Source organism: Physeter macrocephalus, chromosome 6, assembly GCF_002837175.3.
Source record: "Physeter macrocephalus isolate SW-GA chromosome 6, ASM283717v5, whole genome shotgun sequence".
In the NCBI taxonomy this organism is placed as follows: domain Eukaryota; kingdom Metazoa; phylum Chordata; class Mammalia; order Artiodactyla; family Physeteridae; genus Physeter; species Physeter macrocephalus.
Window position 1 is genome coordinate 66,357,658 of NC_041219.1, and position 21,557 is coordinate 66,379,214.

The 21,557-nt window shown below is 36.0% G+C and overlaps 1 protein-coding gene across 2 annotated transcripts in view; it reads left to right on the forward strand.

The window, feature by feature from the left end:
- PIK3C2G (phosphatidylinositol-4-phosphate 3-kinase catalytic subunit type 2 gamma) overlaps nucleotides 1–21,557 on the forward strand; it is a 370,041-nt gene that overhangs the window by 138,910 nt on the left and 209,574 nt on the right. For both annotated transcript variants that reach the window (XM_024129228.1, XM_007126978.3), the window contains 2 exons: nucleotides 10,209–10,302; nucleotides 20,075–20,169. In XM_024129228.1, coding sequence (XP_023984996.1) covers nucleotides 10,209–10,302; nucleotides 20,075–20,169 — 189 coding nt within the window. The remainder of the gene's footprint in view (nucleotides 1–10,208; nucleotides 10,303–20,074; nucleotides 20,170–21,557) is intronic.

Genomic DNA, 21,557 nt, shown 5'->3' on the forward strand with positions numbered 1-21,557 from the left:
TTAGGAGGGAATTGTACTGGGAGACATGGTTGAAAAGAGTGGTTCAGTTTAGGTCATTTGGGGCCTCATGAGTCAGGTAATTACTAGGAACTAACTTTACTGCAGCCCATGGAATTTTAAGAATGGGAGTCATACAATCAGATTTATTTTATACAGGGATAATTCTGTGAATTATTGTGAAGGGTGGACTGAAAAAAGAATAGAATAAGAGCAAGGATATTAGATAGATGCAAGTTGAAATAGTCTACTTGAAAAATGGTCTGGGCCTGATCAAGGCATCAGTAGAAATTTACAGAACAAATTTGAGAAACATTTCAGAGGAAAGTGAAAAAGAGAGAGGAAATAAGGAAGACTTGGAGCTTTCTGATTTGGGTAAATGATAAATAATTACATCATTAACCAAGACAAGAATTGTAGAAGAAAGAGCAGATTTGGGTAGTGAAGTTGGATGCCATACTTCAAGGCCTTGAAGAGGAAATGGAGAAAAATAAATTGTGCCTCTTGGAATAGGATTGCTAGTAAAGGCAAGAAGATCACTAAAGTTGGAGGAGGTAAGAAAAAGATTTTGATGTTTGGGGTCCATATGTTTGTTGAAATAAAAGAGCTTCAAGCATGTTTAAAAACTGAGATGAAAGGTGCATGAAGGGAAGATCAGAAAACAGGGATGGGTGAACTGACAAAATGAGATGGCACCAACAGCCAACAATCTGGACCAAAAATGCAAATGGAAATTTTATCAAGGAGAGGAAGAGAGTAACTTGTTCCTCTCAGTTGGCAGGGAAGGAAAAATATGAATATGATTTTAGATAACTATGGATATGGAAGAGAAAAATGTGAAAGTTTCAGTATTCTCCATGAAGGGAGAGTCAAGGTGATATACTAAAAATGAAAAACATAGAAGTGCATAAACCCAAAGATATGTATCTTGCCTTTGTGTACTTTTGAAGAGTTTCTGGAGTTGCTTCCATATTTCATGGTTGATAATATAAGCTTTGAAATCAAACATATCTGTCTCTGCCACTTATTACTTGAATGACCTTGGACAAGTTTTGGGAGTAATAAGCATCATGTACTTTACAGGATAAAGTACTTATGAGAGCTTTCAGTAAATGCTGCCAATCATTCTTATCATCATTATCCTCTTCATCATAACTATACTTTTAAGAGAGTTTAGAGTTTTCAGATTTTTTCAGAGCCAAATTGTAAATATCAATAAATTCCTGGGAACAATTTCATTTCTAGTAAGCTTCAGTAAGCTTAAATTCACTTGTCAGAATGTATATGTTAAAAGAGTTAGCAACTTAATAAATATTTGACAATGGAATAATGACTTATAGCTTACTTATTAAGCTCTTTTACAATATGTTATGTGATTCGGCCTATAAAACAATCTCTTTAATATTGTTACCAACATCTACAAATTCCATTTTACTGATCCCCATTTTACAGATGAAGAAATTGAAACCCAATTTGTCTATTCATTCACTCAATAGGTACTTATTGATGGCCTACTTATGCTTGGCCCTGAAGCAAGCATATTAAGCAAAAAGATACATAATCTTGCCTTTATGGAGTTGCAGTCTACTGGAGGTGGGGAGAAATAGGCCACTACCAAATCATAAATGTAAAATAACAGGTGTTATAACAGCTCTGAGTGAAAAGCACATGGTTCCATTATAACATAAAGGACCCAAATCTTTTCTCCAGAGTGGGAAAATTCTTCCCTGAGGAAGTAATGTTTGATTTCAGATCAAAGATGAATGGAAATGAACTGGTGAAAAAGGAGAGTAAGAGAAGAGCTTCCTGGGAAGAGGGAATCTATGAAATGCGGAAACTATGTTTAAGAAACGGGAAGAGAGCCCGTGTGCCTGGAATCCAGGGAAGGAGTGTGTGATATGAGATGAACAGATATGTTCAGATGGAACTAGAAGATCATGCTAAGGTCTTCTAAACAGGACCATGTTAAGCAACTTGGTCTTTATTCTGATAGCAACAGGAAGGCCATAAATGATTCTCAGTGAGAGAATATTTCGAATTGATCTTCATCTTTCAAAGATTCCTCTGGTTTCTGAGTGAAGCATGGATTTGGTGAGGGAAGCAAAAGTAGATGAGAGAAGATGAGATAGGAAGCTATAGAAGTAGTCCAGGTGTCAGAGAATGGCAAGTCAGCCTTAGAAGGTGGTGGTGGTGACATATTAAAATGAAGAGAATCAGAACATTTAGAAGTAAAAATGACAGGATTGAATGGGGAGGAGTAGTGAAAAAGAGGGGTATCAAGGATTACTTTTTAGGTTTCTGCCTTGTGTAAGTAGGAGGATAATAGAAGCATTCCCTAAGATGGGGCACACTGGGTGACAAACCGATTATAGAAGAACAAGAACCCTGCAGTTCAGGCTTTGTATGTTGGCTTTGAGGTATGCTTGGGATGACTGGTGGTGGTTCAACAAAGATATCTAAGCTAGAGACCCTGATCTGGAAATCATCCAGAGAAGAATGGGAATTAAGTCAAGGGTGCAGATAAATTTGTTTAGAGAGAGAGGGCATAAGATAAGAAGAACCTTTATATTTAGATTCAAAATCCCTATTTTTTTTCTTAACATCATGCTGCTTTTGCATGTAACGTCTAATGCATCCAAACACAAAATCTCTCCATTGTGCTTTCAATGCACCACTTGCTTAAGATAGGACCTTTCTAAGCTTGTCTATAAGTAAAATCAAAATGCAATCATAAAGAGGAACAAAATCCATAACTACTCTTTAATTTTAATAACAATTTTAATTAATACCATGACTATATAGTTAATTCCCAATATCCATGCATAAGTCCATAGACTATCCATCAGGAAATGTCTGTACAGTTCCTATGTCCCTTTGGGTCTATGATTCATTCTTATTCCTTTTGGTTCATGACTGGACCAATGCCCCGATCCAAACAGACAAATTACACTGCTCACTATTATATGTCTCTTTGATCCATTTAGAATGAAATAAAATTAAAAATACACTCAAATTAGTCTTGTGCATATCATATAAGCATATATGATAATATCTAGTCAAAAGATTAGAAGGCCTTGCTAGAAAAACTGGCCTAGTATTCTGGATATTTGGAGTCTAGTTGCAGTGTCACCATGAATGACCTTAGGAAAACAGCTCAAACTCTCTGAGTTTCATTTTCTTCATCTGTACAGTCAGGAGGTTGAACCAGGTCTCCAAGTTTCCTTGAATTCTAATATTTTGTAATCATGTGAAAATTTTTGAAGGAGCATGAATTATTCAGTAGATAGAAGTTGACGATCATCTTAAAGAAGCCTTATTCACCATTTTTCCCAGAAAAAAATTTCTTCTGTCACGTCTGATTGTTTTTTGAAAAATAGCAAAGATATTCATATTGACATTTTTCTTCCAGTTGATGCTGAGTGTGTCATCAGACTCAAAACCTGTTGGAAAAACAGTTCTGTACTTCTGATGGTTTTCTAATTCTAACCTGACATTGAGGCTTTTAACTGTGAATAGCCTCATGGCAGTCTGCCTGAATTCTTAGTGTGTTTTCAGAAGTCTGACATTTCTGTTACACTTAAATTTGACCTCAGATTTCTTTGCTTTTCAGTTTACTCCAAGCTGCTTTTTTTAAAGGTCATTTGCTACATGACATTTGGCTTTCACCCATCACTTCAAAGTTCTTTGAGTAAGGTATTGACCCTATATCGTTTTTCAAACTAGAAAAAGAAGAACAAAAGAGAAAAAGAAAGAAAATAAGAAAAAAGTAGAAATGACAAAATAAGTCAAATGGAAAAAGTTAAAAGATGTATTTTTCTGTTGAAATTTCACTTCACAATTCCACTGGTCCTGTTGAAGCTTGTCTGAATCCTTTGTGATATTCCTATAGCCCTCTGAGATGAGAGAAATTATAAATGTTTGAGGGAAAAGAGGAGGAATGACAATTCCCAAGTCAGATGACTGCAAAACCAGTTTTTCATTCAGGGAAGACATAGGTTGATGTGCTACTCTCTTAGAAACAGGGCACAAGTGCTGATTCCTTGACTTATGGCCCCACTACAGTAACACATGCCAAAACTATGTTGTATATCCAAAGTTTTCAAAGTGATGTCTATAGTCCTAAGGATGTTTACAGAGATGTCACAAGATTGAAATTATTTCCATAATAATTCTAAGATGTCATTTCTCTGTCACACTCATTCACTCATGAGTGTAGAGTAGGATTTTCCAGAGACTACATGACATGCGATATTGCAACAAAGTTAACGCTGAAGCGGATAGAGAATTCAGCTGTCTTCCATTAAGCCAGACATTAGAGAAAAAATGTTAAACAAGTTGATCATTCTTCTCACTAAATTTTTTCTTTGTGAAAATATAGACATATTTCATAGAAACATAGTGTTCATGTTAGCCAGTAATGGGTTTATTAATGTCATATAAAATGAATTGATAAATATTTCTTAAATGTCCTGGTTTCATTTCTAATTGGTTATTGTTGATAGACGTAACTCACATAAACAAAAACTCTTTGGAATCTTCCATAATTTTTAAGAGTGTAAAAGGGTCCGGATACCAAAAAATAAATTGGAGAACTTTTATTGTACAGCAAATTCTAACCACTAGTCAGTTTCTGCTTCTACCTTGAGCCAAAAAATTACCTAAATACTTGATACTCTTCCTTTCCTACCCATGTAAAGATTCAATTCCAACGTATTTCTCTGCTTGACTTTAAACTTTGTGTTTACCCTACATTGTTGGCAAAATATAGAGTTGATATTTCACTGAAGTTTCTTTGAAAAATGTTTATCTTGAAGTTGCTTTAATTTTACTTAATTTTTTCACATTTTGAGGTTTTTTGCCACGTCGTAGATTCTTTCTATCAACTTTTACAGTCAGTCTTCAAGGGGTATTTTTTTCTTTGTGTCCACATGTCCTCATTGGACAGTAAGCTATTTTTAGGTAATTCCTTAACAATTACCATACACAGTTATATTTACCTTAGCTATGGTATCTTGTCCTTTTAGAAATCCCAGAGATGCAATCGTTAGCTCAATTCAGAAGCAACTAAACCCTGAATCTATAGAATCACTGCTCACGAAACTCATATAAAACTGAATAGTAAGCCAGTCTTGATATTTTTGCTTTTGACCATAATTGTTTTTTTGCTCCTCTATTCAGAGATGCTTGGGAAACTAAATTAGATTGCGTAAAGTTACTTAAATGGACATTTAAAAAATTATGAATAACCTTAAATAAGTGATTATTTCACTGGATTCTTCTTATGCCTAATTATTTTAAATTTCATAATAAATGAAAATTTGTTTCACCTTACATAATCTCCTCCCCAACAAGTAATGGAATTTTACTGATCTTGTATCCTTTTAATACCTCAAAACAGATAGATCTCCATTTATTATATTTTAAATTATCTATTTTCTTATTGATTATAAGGAAGTTTCTTATAAATATAAACAAGGACCTAATTGACATAAGTCTGATGAATCTTCTAACGAGACTTTCGTTTATTCCCCAGATTCAAGGTGTTATGTCCATGCCTACAGTAATTAGTAATCCCAAGGTTAGCAGGGTCACTAGAGAGTGGCTCTGGTTTATTATAGGCAAAAATTATACTTATTTTTCAAGCAAATCAGGTCATTGGAAAGTACAACAACCTGGCTTGTAGAAAATTCAAAATAGGTTGCAGTTCTTCTGATACATATGACATTTCAGTGTGTAAATATCACACCACAGTCAGAGAACTAATATGGGTAGCCCTCACCTCATTGAGGAGCGAGTTACTGAGCATGAAATGCCAACAACTATATCCCCAAAGATTAAATAGTTTCAGACAATATCACAGGAAAGAAATGCCAGGATTTGTGGAACATGTTTGTCCATTGATCTGTGGCTAAGTTCATGGCCATGAAAAGGTATTAAGCATAAATTCTCCAGAGGCAGAGATCCCTATTTGGGCCTATCATGTTAAAAGAGTATTCTCAATCAACTACAAGATATGAGGCTTGTTCTTTTACTCAACAATGTGCACTCTTAAAAGGACATATGATTTAGATCTTTTTCCTAGTGGTAATATATTTGCAATTATTAATATATTTTCATAGTTAATTGAATGAGACTTACTTTAAAAATTATTATTTTTTTAGTAACCAATAGAACTTTCATATAGAAAACTTGAAAAACTAAGCATAAAAAAGAAAACTAAAGTCATCCATGACATTTCCATCCAGAAATTTGGTATTCATATTTTGATCCTTCCTTTTCCATCTTTCTTGTTAAGCATATGGAAAAATGCACACATTTTTCTAAATGGTATTATACTGCACAAATTGCACAATTTTTTCATAATATTCTCATATTATTAAATATTATTTTAATATTTTAATGACAGCATGTATTTTATCATATGGTCATAACACATTTAACTTAACTGCTTATTTTTAGATATTTATATTATTTCCAATTTTGTTTGCATACATATATCTTCACACACACCTTTGATTATTTTCTTAGGAAAAATTCCCAAAGTAGAATTGCTAGATCCAGGAGTAAGCACATTTTAAAGATTCTTTTTAAATACATGTTCCCGTATATTGCCAGCAATATGTGAAAGAGCCCATTTCCCAGGAACTTCACCAATACTGCCAGCATCTCTTTTAATGTGGCCAACTCTTCCTAAAATAGTCAAATTCAAGTTATATTTGGATATGTTTTAATGTCGTTAGGTCTTAGTCACATCTCAAGATGTCTTGTGGTTCATTTCTTGGCAATTTCTCTTCCAATTTCTTCCTGAACTTCAAGCAACAGTAATGAATAAAAAGAGACATTCCTTTCTATGAAGGTGCAAAAACATTCTTCCCAGCATTTGTACATGTTAATACAATATATAATTTCCTTTTGGACTATACTATACAGATATGACTAGTTTTTTGTTCTCCTGTTCCTGAGGAGCCTGAAAAAAAAGAAAATAAACCCTTCTTTTCCATTACCTTCAGATTTGTTTTTCTCTTACTGTTTGACTGAGAGGAAAAAAAAAATCTGGAATTTGTATGAGTAGTGTTTGTGGAATTAAGCCTATTGCTACCAATGTAAATTATCTCAGAGCACAAGAAATAAGATGGGCTCCAGAGTATGATTTTCTTCATTATTATCTTCATGGCCAATGCATTTTTATTAATCACTCAACATGTATGGAGCATGGTGCTAAATTCTAGAAATATAAAAAAGAAGATAGAACAATCTTTATCTTCAGTTTATATATTCACTAGCTGAGGAATGAAGATACATATATATAAAATGATAAATCCTAACACACACTAGCATATCCTAATTGCCCAGTGGATTTAACCACTCAAGGCCCTTGGAGTTCAGAGAAGTGATTGCTAAAGATTGGCGTAGTGGCCTTCAAGGGGATTTGATCCACATTTTGAAGGAGGACTAAAACTTTAAGAAGAGAAGGGAGGGTGTTCCAAGCAGAGGTTACAGTGCTCATAAAGGTGAGAATGAGCATAGCATTTTCAAAATAAAAATAACATACAATGAGCCAGAGCAGTTTATTCAGTATTACAGTAGTAGAAAAATCTGGAGTGTTCAGCCAGCCTTGAATATCTAAATGAATAGTATGGGCCTGAGAGGTCCTTTGAAAATAGAAAACCATTTAATGGTTTATGAGAAATGAACTTACAAAATAATTCAGGAAATTTTATAAGGTATTGCTATGAAAAATGCTAATACCAGCATGAGATAATTATGGCCTAGCATAGACAGTTGCAGAAGAAATTGAAACAAGTGTAGATGCTAGAGACATTGGGATAGAAAAATCAACAGAACTTGGCAACTGATGAGATATAAAGATAAGAGACTACTAGGAATTCCACAAATATATTCAGTTATGCTTGGACTAAGGATATAAATGATTGAGCCTATCCTCAATCATGTGTATAGAATCCCATAGAGAAGGGTGTGATGATCTCAACAGGGGGCTAGAAAGTGGCTGGGACAGTTTCACCGGTAAATTGATGCTTGAGCGTTGACTTCAAGGATAAATAGAATTTCACCAGATGGAAAGGGGGAAAAATTAAATGAAGAGGGCAAAGAGGGAGAAAATATAACCATTAAAATTTCAGACCTACATGACTGGAGAAAGGTGATAACACAGACTGCAAGACAGAAGTCTGATAGTAGAGATGTTTTAGGTGGAATGATAATTAATTCAGTTTAGACATTTCTCAAATATGTGGAGAGTGTTCACCAATCTAGAGGCAATGCGGACACATATATGAATGAAACAGGCAAAATTTTTCTGCTTTCAGAGTGTTTACCTTCTAGTGTTTGGAAATAAATACATAATTACCAGTATAGTGTTCACCAAAGGTTTTTGTTTTGTTGTGATGTTTGTTTTCTATTTTTCCTTCTTTGTTGTCATTCACATCAATAAGATAAAATAGGCACACAGGAAAGCATGGATGACTAGTATCGGACCTAAGTCATCGCTTAGGCAACAAAATATACCAACTAACTATTCCCTCTAAGACTTCAAACTGTCCTCCAACTGACCTTGACATCTACAAGCCACTGACAAATGGTTTAGTAATTGAGAATAATAAATTAGTCAATCACATTTCGTTAGGAGAAAATAAAGTCTTAGTGTGCTAAAACAAGCTGACCTTCTTCCAGCTTTGCATTTTTATTACACCATTTCTACTCTCCGTCTGTGCTTAATGCTATGCTAAGATCTTCTGACCTTAGTGGTACTTCTTGAGATGTGCCTGGACTACATTCTCACTAGGTCTTATTGCTAGAATGTTCATAGGGAGAAAATTATTGGAAAAGTATTTGCAGGTCAGAAATAAGGGTTTTGGATGACTAACCTTGGAAGTGAAATTCTTGTTGCAATTAAAATGCTCAGTTTAAATGAAGAAAAAATATGTAACCTGTTTAAGCAGTACATTTCAAACTGCTATCAAGGACAGTTGGGAGATACTGAGTAATGCCTTTTTTTCCTTTACACTGTAGCTGCATGGTATTTATTTCACCCTTCAGTAATCTGACATGTTGAAAAGAGACTGACCTTGGAGACTTTAAAGTTTTCTGACCTCCACAGTATTGAGAGCCAGTCTTTAGAGCTCTCACCTGACTGGTTGAAAAGCATTTTGTTTGTTCCCATACAAAAGGATTTGGGGGTTTTGTTCATTCATGTCTTTGTTTTTAAGTGAATTACTATAAAAAGTTTCCTTCAAGTTTTAAATTATACATACTAATTTTTTAAGACTTGTTTAAAATTAATTGCTCTTATCAATACCCTTGTTATATCTACTAATCTACATACTAAGTATGGTGTCAAAGTTATATCTAGGCACTTCCCAGGAGCTAGAGATAATTGAATGTAATTCTACTGATGGAGCAAGAGAATGGCAATCGGAGGAGCCCATCGGAGGAGCACAGTCGTCCCTCAGTATCCTCAGGAGATTAGTTCCAGGACCCCTGCAGATACCAAAATGCAGAAGCTTAAGTCCCTTATTTAAAATGGTGTAGTACAGTGAACCCTATGTACCCACAGATGAGAAACCTGCCAATATGAAGAGCGACTACAGGGTTTCAAATGCTAACTAAATTTAGTTCAGTAACAAACTTTTATTATGTCTAATTGGTGCTAAATCTTACAACAGGCATTTGCAGTCCAAAAATGAGTAAGGCATAGTTACCCTCAAGAACTTAACAGTCTAGTAAGATTCAGCTGTATTAAGTTATTTGTGCTTATTTATTGTAAGATAGTTTAGATTCCTGGTTTTCATTATCATCTGGCCAAAACTCATTTAAATATACCATATCCCATTTTTAATCATATATGCCATCAGGTGTCCAGCTGGTAATAATTTACTTAAACATATGGCTAAATAATAAGCAAAAATTTTCATATATTTTAGAAAATATCTTTTATATTCTATAATCCACATTTTATAGGCAGGAAAGCCGGCAGGGATCTGAAAGTCAAAACAACTTTCTACTGCAGTTCATAGGAGAGTACAGAATATGAAAAAAGAATGATTATTTGGTGTTAATGAACATCTTAATTGATTGTGAGATTATTATTTTATCTAGTGCATTGGAGGTGAAATTAATTCTGTTTTCTTGATATTTCTCATGCATTATTTTATACTTTTAACAGCTTAGTAGATATATTTACTTTGTATTAGTTTTCCAGATCAAGAAATTCGTAAAGTGGCAGTTCAACAGTTAGACAACCTCTTGAATGATGAACTACTGGAATATCTCCCACAGCTAGTTCAGGTAAGAACAGCAAAGTTGCCAAGGGATTCCAGGATTTTAACCAATAATTCTCTAAAACAGTTCCCAGTGAATCAACAGTAGACTACATAAAAGTGATAATTGAAATTTGGCCAGCCAGGGGACTAAAAAATTATATCTCATATGTCACTATGGGTACCGCAGACATTCTCTAGCCAAAATTGGTTACAGTTACAAAAAAGGTATATAAACGCCAAAAGGGAAAATTTTTAGAAAACGACTTCACTTATTAATTAGAACAGGAAAAAAATAGAAATGCTTGTGATGAAATATTTGTATCCAACTGTATATATAAAACAATAAAAAATTAACCAAATAAATATTATGTAGAAAATAGTCATTTACTAGGCATCTGCTCATAATATTTTTCTTGCTTTTCCCATATTCTAATATTAATTTTAGATTTTATAAAAGTAGTTTCTAATAACCAAATTCTGCTGCCAGATAGTACACTTTTATGACATCAAATATCACAATATTGGAGTAATTTTGGAAAATAATATAAATTTATCTAGAAATATGATCAAGGATTGATTTAGTCTGAATATGTTGAAATATAAACAGTTACACAAATGGTCATGTATTGATATATGATTGAATATCCAAAATATAAGCAATGATTTTTTTTCTAAGTTAACTGTATACTGAGTGCTGAATAGGTCTAAAATAGTGGTCTTTATGTTTTTCTTTTGTCTTGCTTTTAACACAGGTATTTTCTTCTCTGAAATGTCAGGTTGTAGTTACAAGATATTTTAAATGCCAGGTGCCTCAGGTTTTGAATTTAAGACAGGAGACCCTAAGACTGAAGTGGGGAGCTTCTATGAATAGACTTGGATACCATGTTACTTTACAAACAGAATATGCACTTCTCTAAAGGCTTCCTAAAGAGAGAGCTGGTTTAAAAATATATGTACCATAGAGTTGCTTCTACCACTCCTTATATTTGTGACTTCCCTAGGCTTGCCAGGATAGTGTAGTGAAAATGAAGATTAATGCAACTTGCAGGAACACTATTCATCTCATGCTTCATGAATATGGGCCACCTGCTATATCTAACCCAACTCAAAAAAGTAAGTTTTTACAAAAGTTTATACAGATTAAATCCATTTGAAAACCCCAATCTGAATCAATAACACTTGGCACCAGGAATGTTGCTGAGAGCCATATGCCTGTAAATGCAAATTAGTAGACAAGGTGCACACAGTATCCAACATAGCAAATACACAGAGGTAAAGATAAGTAACGTTGCAACTGTTCCCTAATTTAAAATGATTATAAACTCATGTGAGATGGAAAAAAATCTATAATGTGACTGGAAAATAAATGAAAGTTGGGAAGAATTTTCAAAACATTCATTGTGGGGTTTGCCCTTACACTTCAGTGTTCCACCCTGACATTAAAACTTTCCAAGACATGAGAGACCTTCAAGATGGTGGAAGAGTAAGATGTAGAGATCACCTTCCTCCCCACAAATACATCAGAAATACATCTGCATGTGGAACACTCCTACAGAACATCTACTGAACGCTGGCAGAAGACGTCAGACTTCCCAAAAGGCAAGAAACTGGGTAGGGCAAAAGAAAAAAGAAAAAACAGAGACAAAAGAATACAGATGGGACCTGCACCTATGGAAGGGAGCTGTGAAGGAGGAAAAGATTCCACAGACTAGGAAGCCCCTTCACTGGCAGAGACAGAGTGTGGCAGAGTGGAAGCTTCGGAGCCACGGAGGAGACTGCAGCAACAGGGGTGCGAAAGGCAAAGCAGAGAGATTCCTGCCCAGAGGATCGGTGCCGGCCAGCACTCACCAGCCCGAGAAGCTTGTCTGCTCACCCGCCGGGGCAGGTGGGGGCTGGGAGCTGAGGCTTAGGCTTCGGAGGTTGGATCCCAGGGAGAGGACTGGGGTTGGCTGCGTGAACACAGCATGAAGGGGGCTAGTGCACCACAGCTAGCCGGGAGGGAGTCTGGGGAAAAGTCTGGAACTGCTGAAGAGGCTAGAGACCACTGTTTCGGGGTGCATGAGGAGAGGGGATTCAGAGCACCGCCTAAACGAGCTCCAGAGATGGGCGCGAGCCACAGCTATTGGTGCGGACGCCAGAGACGGGCATGAAACGCTAAGGCTGCTGCTGCAGCCACCAAGAAGCCTGTGTGCAACCACAGGTCACTATCCACACCTCCCCTCCCGGGAGCCTGTGCAACCTGCCACTGCCAGGGTCCTGTGATCCAAGGACAACTTCCCCTGGAGAACACACAGAGCCTCAGGCGGGTGCAATGTCCTGCTAGCCTCTGCTGCCACAGGCTCGCCCCGCATTCCATACCCCTCCCTTCCCCTGGCCTGAGTGAGCCAGAGCCCCCGAATCAGCTGCTCCTTTAACCCCGTCCTCTCTGAGCAAAGAACAGATGCCCTCAGGCGACCTAGATGCAGAGGTGGGGCTAAATCCAAAGCTGAACCCCAGGAGCTGTGGGAACAAAGAAGAGAAAGGGAAATCTCTCCCAGAAGCCTCAGGAGCAGCAGATTAAATCTCCACAATCAACTTGATTTTCGCTGCATCTCTGGACTACCTGAAGAGACAACGAATCATCCCAGAATTGAGGTGGTGGACTATGGGAGCAACAATATATATATTGTTTTCCTTACTCTCTTTTTGTGAGTGTGTATGTGTATGGTACTTTGTGTGATTTTGTCTGTATAGCTTTGCTTTTACCATTTGTCATAGGGTTCTATCTGTCCTTTAGTATTATTTTTTAATTACTTTACAATTTTTTTATTTTTAAAAATTATTTTTTATTTGGTACTTTAATAAATTTATTTTATTCTATTTTATTTTTCTTTCTTTCTTTTTTTCTCCCTTTTCTTCTGAGCCATGTGGCTGACAGGGTCTTGGTGCTCCGGCCAGCTGTCAGCCATGTGCCTCTGAGATGGAAGAGCAGAGTTCAGTACATTGGTCCATCAAAGACCTCCCGGCTCCACATAATATCAAATCATGAAAGCTCTCCCAGAGATCTCCATCTCAACGCCAAGACCCAGCTCCACTCAACGACCAGCAAACTACAGTGCTAAAAACCTATGCCAAAAAACTAGCAAGACAGGAACACAACCCCACCCATTAGCCGAGAGGCTGCCTAAAATCAGAATAAGGTCACAGACACCCCAAAACACACCACCTGATGCAATCCTGCCCACCAGAAAGACAAGATCCAACCTCATCCATAAGAACACAGGCACTAGTCCCCTCCACCAGGAAGCCTACACAGTCCACTGAACCAACCTTAGCCACTGGGGGCAGACATCTAAAACAAGGGGAACTACAAACCTGCAGCCTGTGAAAAGGAGACCCCAAACACAGTATGTTAAGCACAATGACAAGATAGAGAAACACACAGCAGATGAAGAAGCAAGGTAAAAACCCTCCAGACCAAACAAATGAAGAGGAAATATGCAATCTATCTGAAAAAGAATTCAGAATAATGATAGTAAAGATGATCCAAAATCTTGGAAATAGAATGGAGAAAATACAAGAAACGTTTAACAAGGACCTAGAACAACTAAAGACAAAAACACACAATGATGAACAACACAATAAATGAAATTTAAAATTCTCTAGAAGGAATCAATAGCAGAATAACTGAGGCAGAAGAACAGATAAGTGACCGGGAAGATGAAATAGTGGAAATAACTACTGTAGAGAAGAATAAAGAAAAAAGAATGAAAAGAATTGAGGACAGTCTCAGAGACTTCTGGGACAACATTAAACACACGAACATTCCAAGTATAGAAGCAGAAGAGAAAAAGAAAGTGACTGAGAAAATAATTTGAAGAGATTACAGTTAAAAACTTCCCTAATACGGGAAAGGAAATAATTAATCAAGTCCAGGAAGCACAGAGAGTCCCATACAGGATAAATCCAAGGAGAAACATGCCAGGACACATATTAATCACACTATCAAAAATTAAATGCAAAGAAAAAATATTAAAATCAGCAAGGGAAAAACAAGAAATAACATACAAGGGAATCCACATAAGGTTAACAGCTAGTCTTTCAGCAGAAACTCTGCAAGCCAGAATGGAGTGGCAGGAAATATTTTAAGTGATGAAAGGGAAAAACCTACAACCAAGTTTACTCTACCCAGCAAGAATCTCATTCAGATTTGATAGAGAAATCAAAACCTTTACAGAAAAGCAAAAGCTAAGAGAATTCACACCACCATACCAGCTTTACAACAAATGCTAAAGGAACTTCCCTAGTCAAGAAACAAAAGAGAAGGAAAAGACCTATAATAACAAACCCAAAATAATTACGAAAATGGTAATAGGAAAATACATATCGATAATTACCTTAAATGTAAATGGATAAAATGCTCCAACCAAAAGACACACACTGGCTGAATGGATACAAAAACAAGACCCATCTATATGCTGTCTACAAGAGACACACTTCAGGCTTAGGGACACAAACAGACTGAAAGTGAGGAATGGAAAAAGATATTCCATGCCAATGGAAATCAAAAGAAAGCTGGAATAGCAATTCTCATATCAGGCAAAATGGACTTTAAAATAAAGACTATTACAAGAGACAAAGAGGGACTCTACATAATGATCAAAGGATCAATCCAAGAAGAAGATATAACAACTGTAAATATTTATGCACCCAATATAGGAGCACCTCAATACCTAAGTCAAATGCTAACAGCCATAAAAGGGGAAATCGACAGTAACACAATAGTAGTAGAGGACTTTAGTACCGAACTTTCACTAATGGAGAGATCATACAAAATGAACATAAAAAAGGAAACACAAACTTTAAATGATACATTTAATAGGATGGAATTAATTGATATTTATAGGACATTCCGTCTCAAAACAACAGAATACACTTTCTTCTCAAGTGCTCATGGAACATTCTTCAGGACAGATCATATCTTGGGTCAAAAATCAAGCCTTGGTAAATTTAAGAAAAGTGAAATTGTATCAGGTATCTTTTCCTACCACAACGCTATGAGACTAGATATCGATTACAGGAAAAAAACCTATAAAAAATACCAACACATGGAGGCTACACAATACGCTACTTAATAACCAAGAGATCACTGAAGAAACCTAAGAGGAAATCAGAAAATACCCAGAAACAAATGACAATGAAAACATGACAACACCAAACCTATAGGATACAGCAAAAGCAGTTCTAAGAGGGAAGTTTATAGCAATACAATCATACCTCAAGAAACAAGAAACATCTCAAATAAACAAGCTAACCTTACACCTAAAGCAATTAAAGAAAGAAGAAGAAAAAAACTGCAAAGTTAGCAGAAGGAAAGAAATCATAAAGATCAGGTCCGAAAGTAGTGAAAAAGAAATGAAGGAAACAATAGCAAAGATCAATAAAACTAAAAGCTGGTTCTTTGAGAAGATAAATGAAATTGAAAAACTATTAGCCAGGCCCATCAAGAAAAAAAGGGAGAAGACTCAAATCAACAGAATTAGCAATGAAAAAGGAGAAGTAACAATTGACACTGCAGAAATACAAAGGCTCATGAGAGATTACTACAAGCAAACATATGCCAATAAAATGGACAACCTGGAAGTAATGGACAAATTCTTAGAAAAGCACAACCTTCTGAGACTGAACCAGGAAGAAACAGAAAATATAAACAGACCAATCACAAGCACTGAAATTGAGACTGTGAATAAACCATATTGACAAATTGAAGGAGAAAAACCATATGATCATCTCAATAGATGCTGAAAAAGCTTTTGACAAAATTCAACACCCATTTATGACAAAAACCCTCCAGAAAGTAGACATAGAGGGAACTTACCTCAACGTAATAAAGGCATATATGACAAACCCACAGCCAACATCATTCTCAATGGTGAAAAACTGAAACCATCTCCCCTAAGATCAGGAGCAAGACAAGGTTGCCCACTCTCATCACTATTATTCAACATAGTTTTGGAAGTTTTAGCCACAGCAATCACAGAAGAAAAAGAAATAAAAGGAATCCAAATTGGAAAAGAAGTAAAACTCTCACTGTTTGCAGATGACATGATACTATACATAGAGTCAGAAACATTCTACCAGAAAACTACTAGAGCTAATCACTGAATTTGGTAAAGTAGCAGGAAACAAAATTAATGCACAGAAATCTCTTGCATTCCTGTACCCTAATGTTGAAAAATCTGAAAGAGAAATTCAGGAAACACTCCCATTTACCATTGCAACAAAACGAATAAAATACCTAGGAATAAACCTACCTAAGGAGACAAAAGACCTGTTTGCAGAAAACTATAAGACACTGATGACAGATATTAAAGATGATAAAAAGAGATGGAGAGATATAGCATGTTCTTGGATAGGAAGAATCAACATTGTGAAAATTACTCTACTACCCAAAGTAATCTACAGATTCAATGCAATCCCTATCAAACTACCAATGGAATTTTTCACATAACTAGAACAAAAAATGTCACAATTTGTGTGGAAACACCAAAAAACCCAAATAGACAAAGCAATCTTGTGAAAGAAAAACGGAGCTGGAGGAATCAGGCTCCCAGACTTCAGACTATACAAAACGCTACAGTAATCAAGCCAGTATGGTACTGGCACAAAAACAGAAATGTAGATCAATGGAACAGGATAGAAAGCCCAGAGATAAACCCACGCACATGTCGTCACCTTACCTTTGATAAAGGAGGCAAGACTATAAAATGGAGAAAAGATTGCCTCTTCAGTAAGTGGTGCTGGGAAAACTGGACGGCTGCTATATGTAAAAGAATGAAATTAGAACACTCCCTAACACCATACACAAAAATAAACTCAAAATGGATTAAAGACCTAAATGTAAGGCCAGACACTATCAAACTCTTAGAGGAAAACATAGGCAGAACACTCTATGACATAAATCACAGCAAGATCCTTTTTGACCCACCTCCTAGAGAAATGGAAATAAAAACAAAAATAAACAAATGGGACCTAATGAAACTTAAAAGCTTTTGCACAGCAAAGGAAACCATAAATGAATTGTAAAGACAACCCTCAGAATGGGAAAAAATATTTGCATTGAAGCAACTGACAAAGGATTAATCTCCAAAATTTACAAGCAGCTCATGCACCTTAATATCAAAAAACAAACAACTCAATCCAAACATGGGCAGAAGACCCAAACAGACATTTCTCCAAAGAAGATATACAGATTGCCAACAAACACATGAAAGAATGCTCAACATCACTAATCATTAGAGGAATGCAAATCAAAACTACAATGAGGTATCACCTCACACCGATCAGAATGGCCATCGTCAAAAAATCTACAGACAATAAATGCTGGAGAGGGTGTGGAGAAAAGGGAACCCTATTCACTGTTGGTGGGAATGTAAATTGATACAGCCACTATGGAGAACAGTATGGAGGTTCCTTAAAAAACTAAAAATAGAACTACCATACGACCCAGCAATCCCACTACTGGGAGTATACCCTGAGAAAACCATAATTCAAAAAGAGTTATGTACCACAATGTTCACTGCAGCTCTGTTTACAATAGCCATGACATGGAAGCAACCTAAGTGTCAATCGACAGATGAGTGGATAAAGAAGGTGTGGCACATATATACAATGGAATATTTCTCAGCCATAAAAAGAAACAAAATTGAGTTATTTGTAGTGAGGTCGATGGACCTAGAGTTGTTGTACAGAGTGAAGTAAGTCAGAAAGAGAAAAACAAATACCATATGCTAACACATATATATGGAATCTAAAAAAAAAAAAAAAGTTCTGATGAACCTAGTGGCAGGACAGCAATAAAGACGCAGACATAGAGAATGGACTTGAGGACAGGGGAAGGGTAAGGATAAGCTGGGACGAAGTGAGAGAGTGGCATGGACTTATGCATACTACCAAATATAAAATAGATAGCTAGTGGGAATCAGCCACATAGCACAGGAGATCAGCTCAGTGCTTTGTGACCACCTAGAGGGGTGGGATAAGGAGGGTGGGAGGGAGACACAAGAGGGAGGAGATATGGGTATATATGTATATGTATAGCTGATTCACTTTGTTATAAAGCAGAATCTAACACACCATTGTAAAGCAATTATACTCCAATAAAGATGTTAAAAAAAAAACTTTACAAGACATAATCAAATCCTACCCTGCTGATTATTTTCTGGAATCATGTTATTTTTGTTATGCATTGTTTTATTAGAATTAAACAGGCTATATTAAAGAGCAATAAGAATGGACTTTAAGACCGTAATGAAAACAGAAGGTATGGCTTATAGGTAGAAATCAAATAAGACACAGACCCAGAGGTACTGCAAACCACAAGCCGTAACAATGCAGGTAGGTTTCAAGAAGATAGTTCAAAATAATGCAGTATGCACCAAAAATACTGCCGACCTCCTAGATGGTGAGGCAGGATGCGGGTGGAAATTGTAGAAGTAGACAGAGTGAGCAGGGAGTTTGGTAGCAAGGACGGCAATTCAAGATCAATAAGTAGTTACCGGGTTCAGAAAGAAATCACAGGGAAATCTGAAAAGAAAGCTGAAAGACAAGCACGGAAGTAAATTCTGAGACATCTCTCCTGGTCATATGCTCATAAGATATGTTCACTATAAGGGCATGAACACAACCCATGGTCTAATCAGTCCAGTATTAGCATGTAAATTAAAGAAGCCCGCAACTGCAGTTTAAGACAACACACATTATGGTCTTTATATATTCAGACAACACTGAGAGATTATGCAAGTTTTCTGAAATCATCTTTGACATTCTCACACTTTGGGAATTCATAAATGTTCCCATCCTTGAGGATGGTTAGCATACTGAGGTGTTTCTTCAGGTGTGTGTTAAATGAATGTTGTACCCACTTTTTTCTGCTGTCTATACTGTGATATAAAACCTGGCTTAAACTCTGTGTGTGTGTTTCTCTTTGTGTGTGTGAGAGAGAGAGACTTAAATGGCTTACCGGGCAACAAACCGTAGAAGCTTTGCTTCTCAAGCAGGAATAAGCATTTTTAGGAAGATAGGAAGAAAACCTGACTTTCATTTTCACAAATTCTTCAGATTCCTGAGATGATGGGGGCCCAGATACTTACTGACTGCTGACGGTGAAGTCCCTATAGAGTGTGGGTGGAGGTCTGAATTAGGTCCCTAAGGAGATCAAAGGTTGCTATTGATGACTGTGTTTCCCACCAGGTTGGGTATACTAGAAAACATTAGAAATTTGTTCCCAGTGCAGATGAAGGCATGGGAGATTTGGGGATGGGTGAATTATGGTGGGAACAGTCAGCTTTGAAACCTATAAGGAAAGCTTCAAAGCCTGCAGATTAATACTCAGTTGGTGATTTCAGTTAAGGCTTTGAGTGTGTATTAATTTCATCTCCAAAAGAAGAGAAACATCTACTGCTTAATAATGCCCTTTTTATATCCAAGACACTGTTCATGATATTATTTTTTGTGCCAAGATTTTCTTCCTAGGCATGGTTGAACTCCACCAACAACCTGCTCCTATTTATTATCCTGTGATACTAAAGCAAAAATAAGGAAAGGAAGCAGACTACACACCCCCAATTGTGTGTTGTGTGTATGCTCTGTTATTAGTTATACACCAGCTAATAAAGCTATCAAATATAAACATTTTGTTAAAACATTGATGCTGTTTTCCCTGTCTTTCTCAAGACTCTTAGGTCCCTTTGATTTCTGCTATAATTTTGTTACTGAGGAAAAAAAAAAAAGGAAACTAATTGTATCTCTTATTTCAGGCTGTCAAGTTTGAATGGAACCTTGAAAGTCCTCTAGTGCAACTTCTGTTACACCGCTCGCTGCAAAGCATCCAGATTGCCCATCGTCTTCACTGGTAAGATTAACCAAAATAGGTTAGGATACCTTTTTTTATTGTCAACTTTTCTCTGTGGGGCAGCTTTGCCTTGTAATTGATACAAACTTCCACTAAAAATTCAGCCAAATTTGAGTCTTTGTCAAGGTTATTTTTATTTATGAGTATAATTTAACTGTCATCATCTTCAAAATCTTCCTTTCGTACCGTTGCTGCTCTTTAAATCCAACCAGAATTTTAAATCTGGATGATACCTTTCCTATAGCTTTAAATCACAAGGTCTACGTGTGATCACATCTACTTGCTTAATATTTCAATATAAAATCTAGTTATAAGACTGTGTATGTTTTGGAAGACTGTATGCTTTAAAAGAAATTTCTGTACAATATTAGTTATAAACAGTGGGGTCTAAAGACCAATATGTGCTCCTTAAGTTAAAAATTCCTACAGCACTAAACTTTTCCCAAAGCATAAATTTTGAATATTATTAGTGGAAAAGTCAGACTTATTTAAGAGATACCAGAATTCCTCCGATAATAACCTGCTCCTAATCCTACTGAACAAGATATTCTTTGGATGCTGTTCTCCCTACTTTTATTATAACATTGTAAATTCACACAAAAATTTTAGCAATTACAAATGTCAGTGACCTAAGGATGAAATTGAATCTATCCTTTGTCCTCACATATGTATAACAAGCATCATTTGTTGGCTTCAGTTGCTAGTGGAGAACTTTAATAAGAAAAAAAGGAAGTCAATATCATTTTTGAATATCATGTTTTTCTGCTTCAAAAAGCATTACTCGTGTTGACATCACTCTTCCCATGAAAATGACTCAAGGATTTCATAGCAAAATAGAAATACAAGGAATTGTCAAGCACTAATATTTGATTTGATGCTGAATTTCATTTCAAATTCCTAATAGAAATGCTAGGGCATTTTCCTCTAGTATGTCAGTATAATTAGGCATCAGATACATTGGCCAACAGTGGGCCTTTCACTAAATAGACTCTTATCCAGCTCTGAATTAAGTCTTATTCCCTACCATTTTTTGATCAGCTACTTTGGTGGGAAGTTAAGTGGATACACTTGTTGGTGTTTCACTGTCATAATAAAGCTAGAACTCCATTAACTTCAATGTTTATTTCCCTTAAAACTTCACTTTTTTTCACTATTCACTTTTTTTAACATATGTTTATTCAAATGAAGGCATATTAAAAACTAACATGACCACCTAACAATCTTGATTTAAATATTTGAACCGAAACATAATATAAAATATATAAAGTAAAAAAGCATATAGAAAGATAATTTTTAAAAAATAGAATAAAATATTAAGGACTTATCCTAATACATTCATTGTTATAATACTAATTCTAGAGCCACCTTAGTAAGTTCTTCATCTGCTA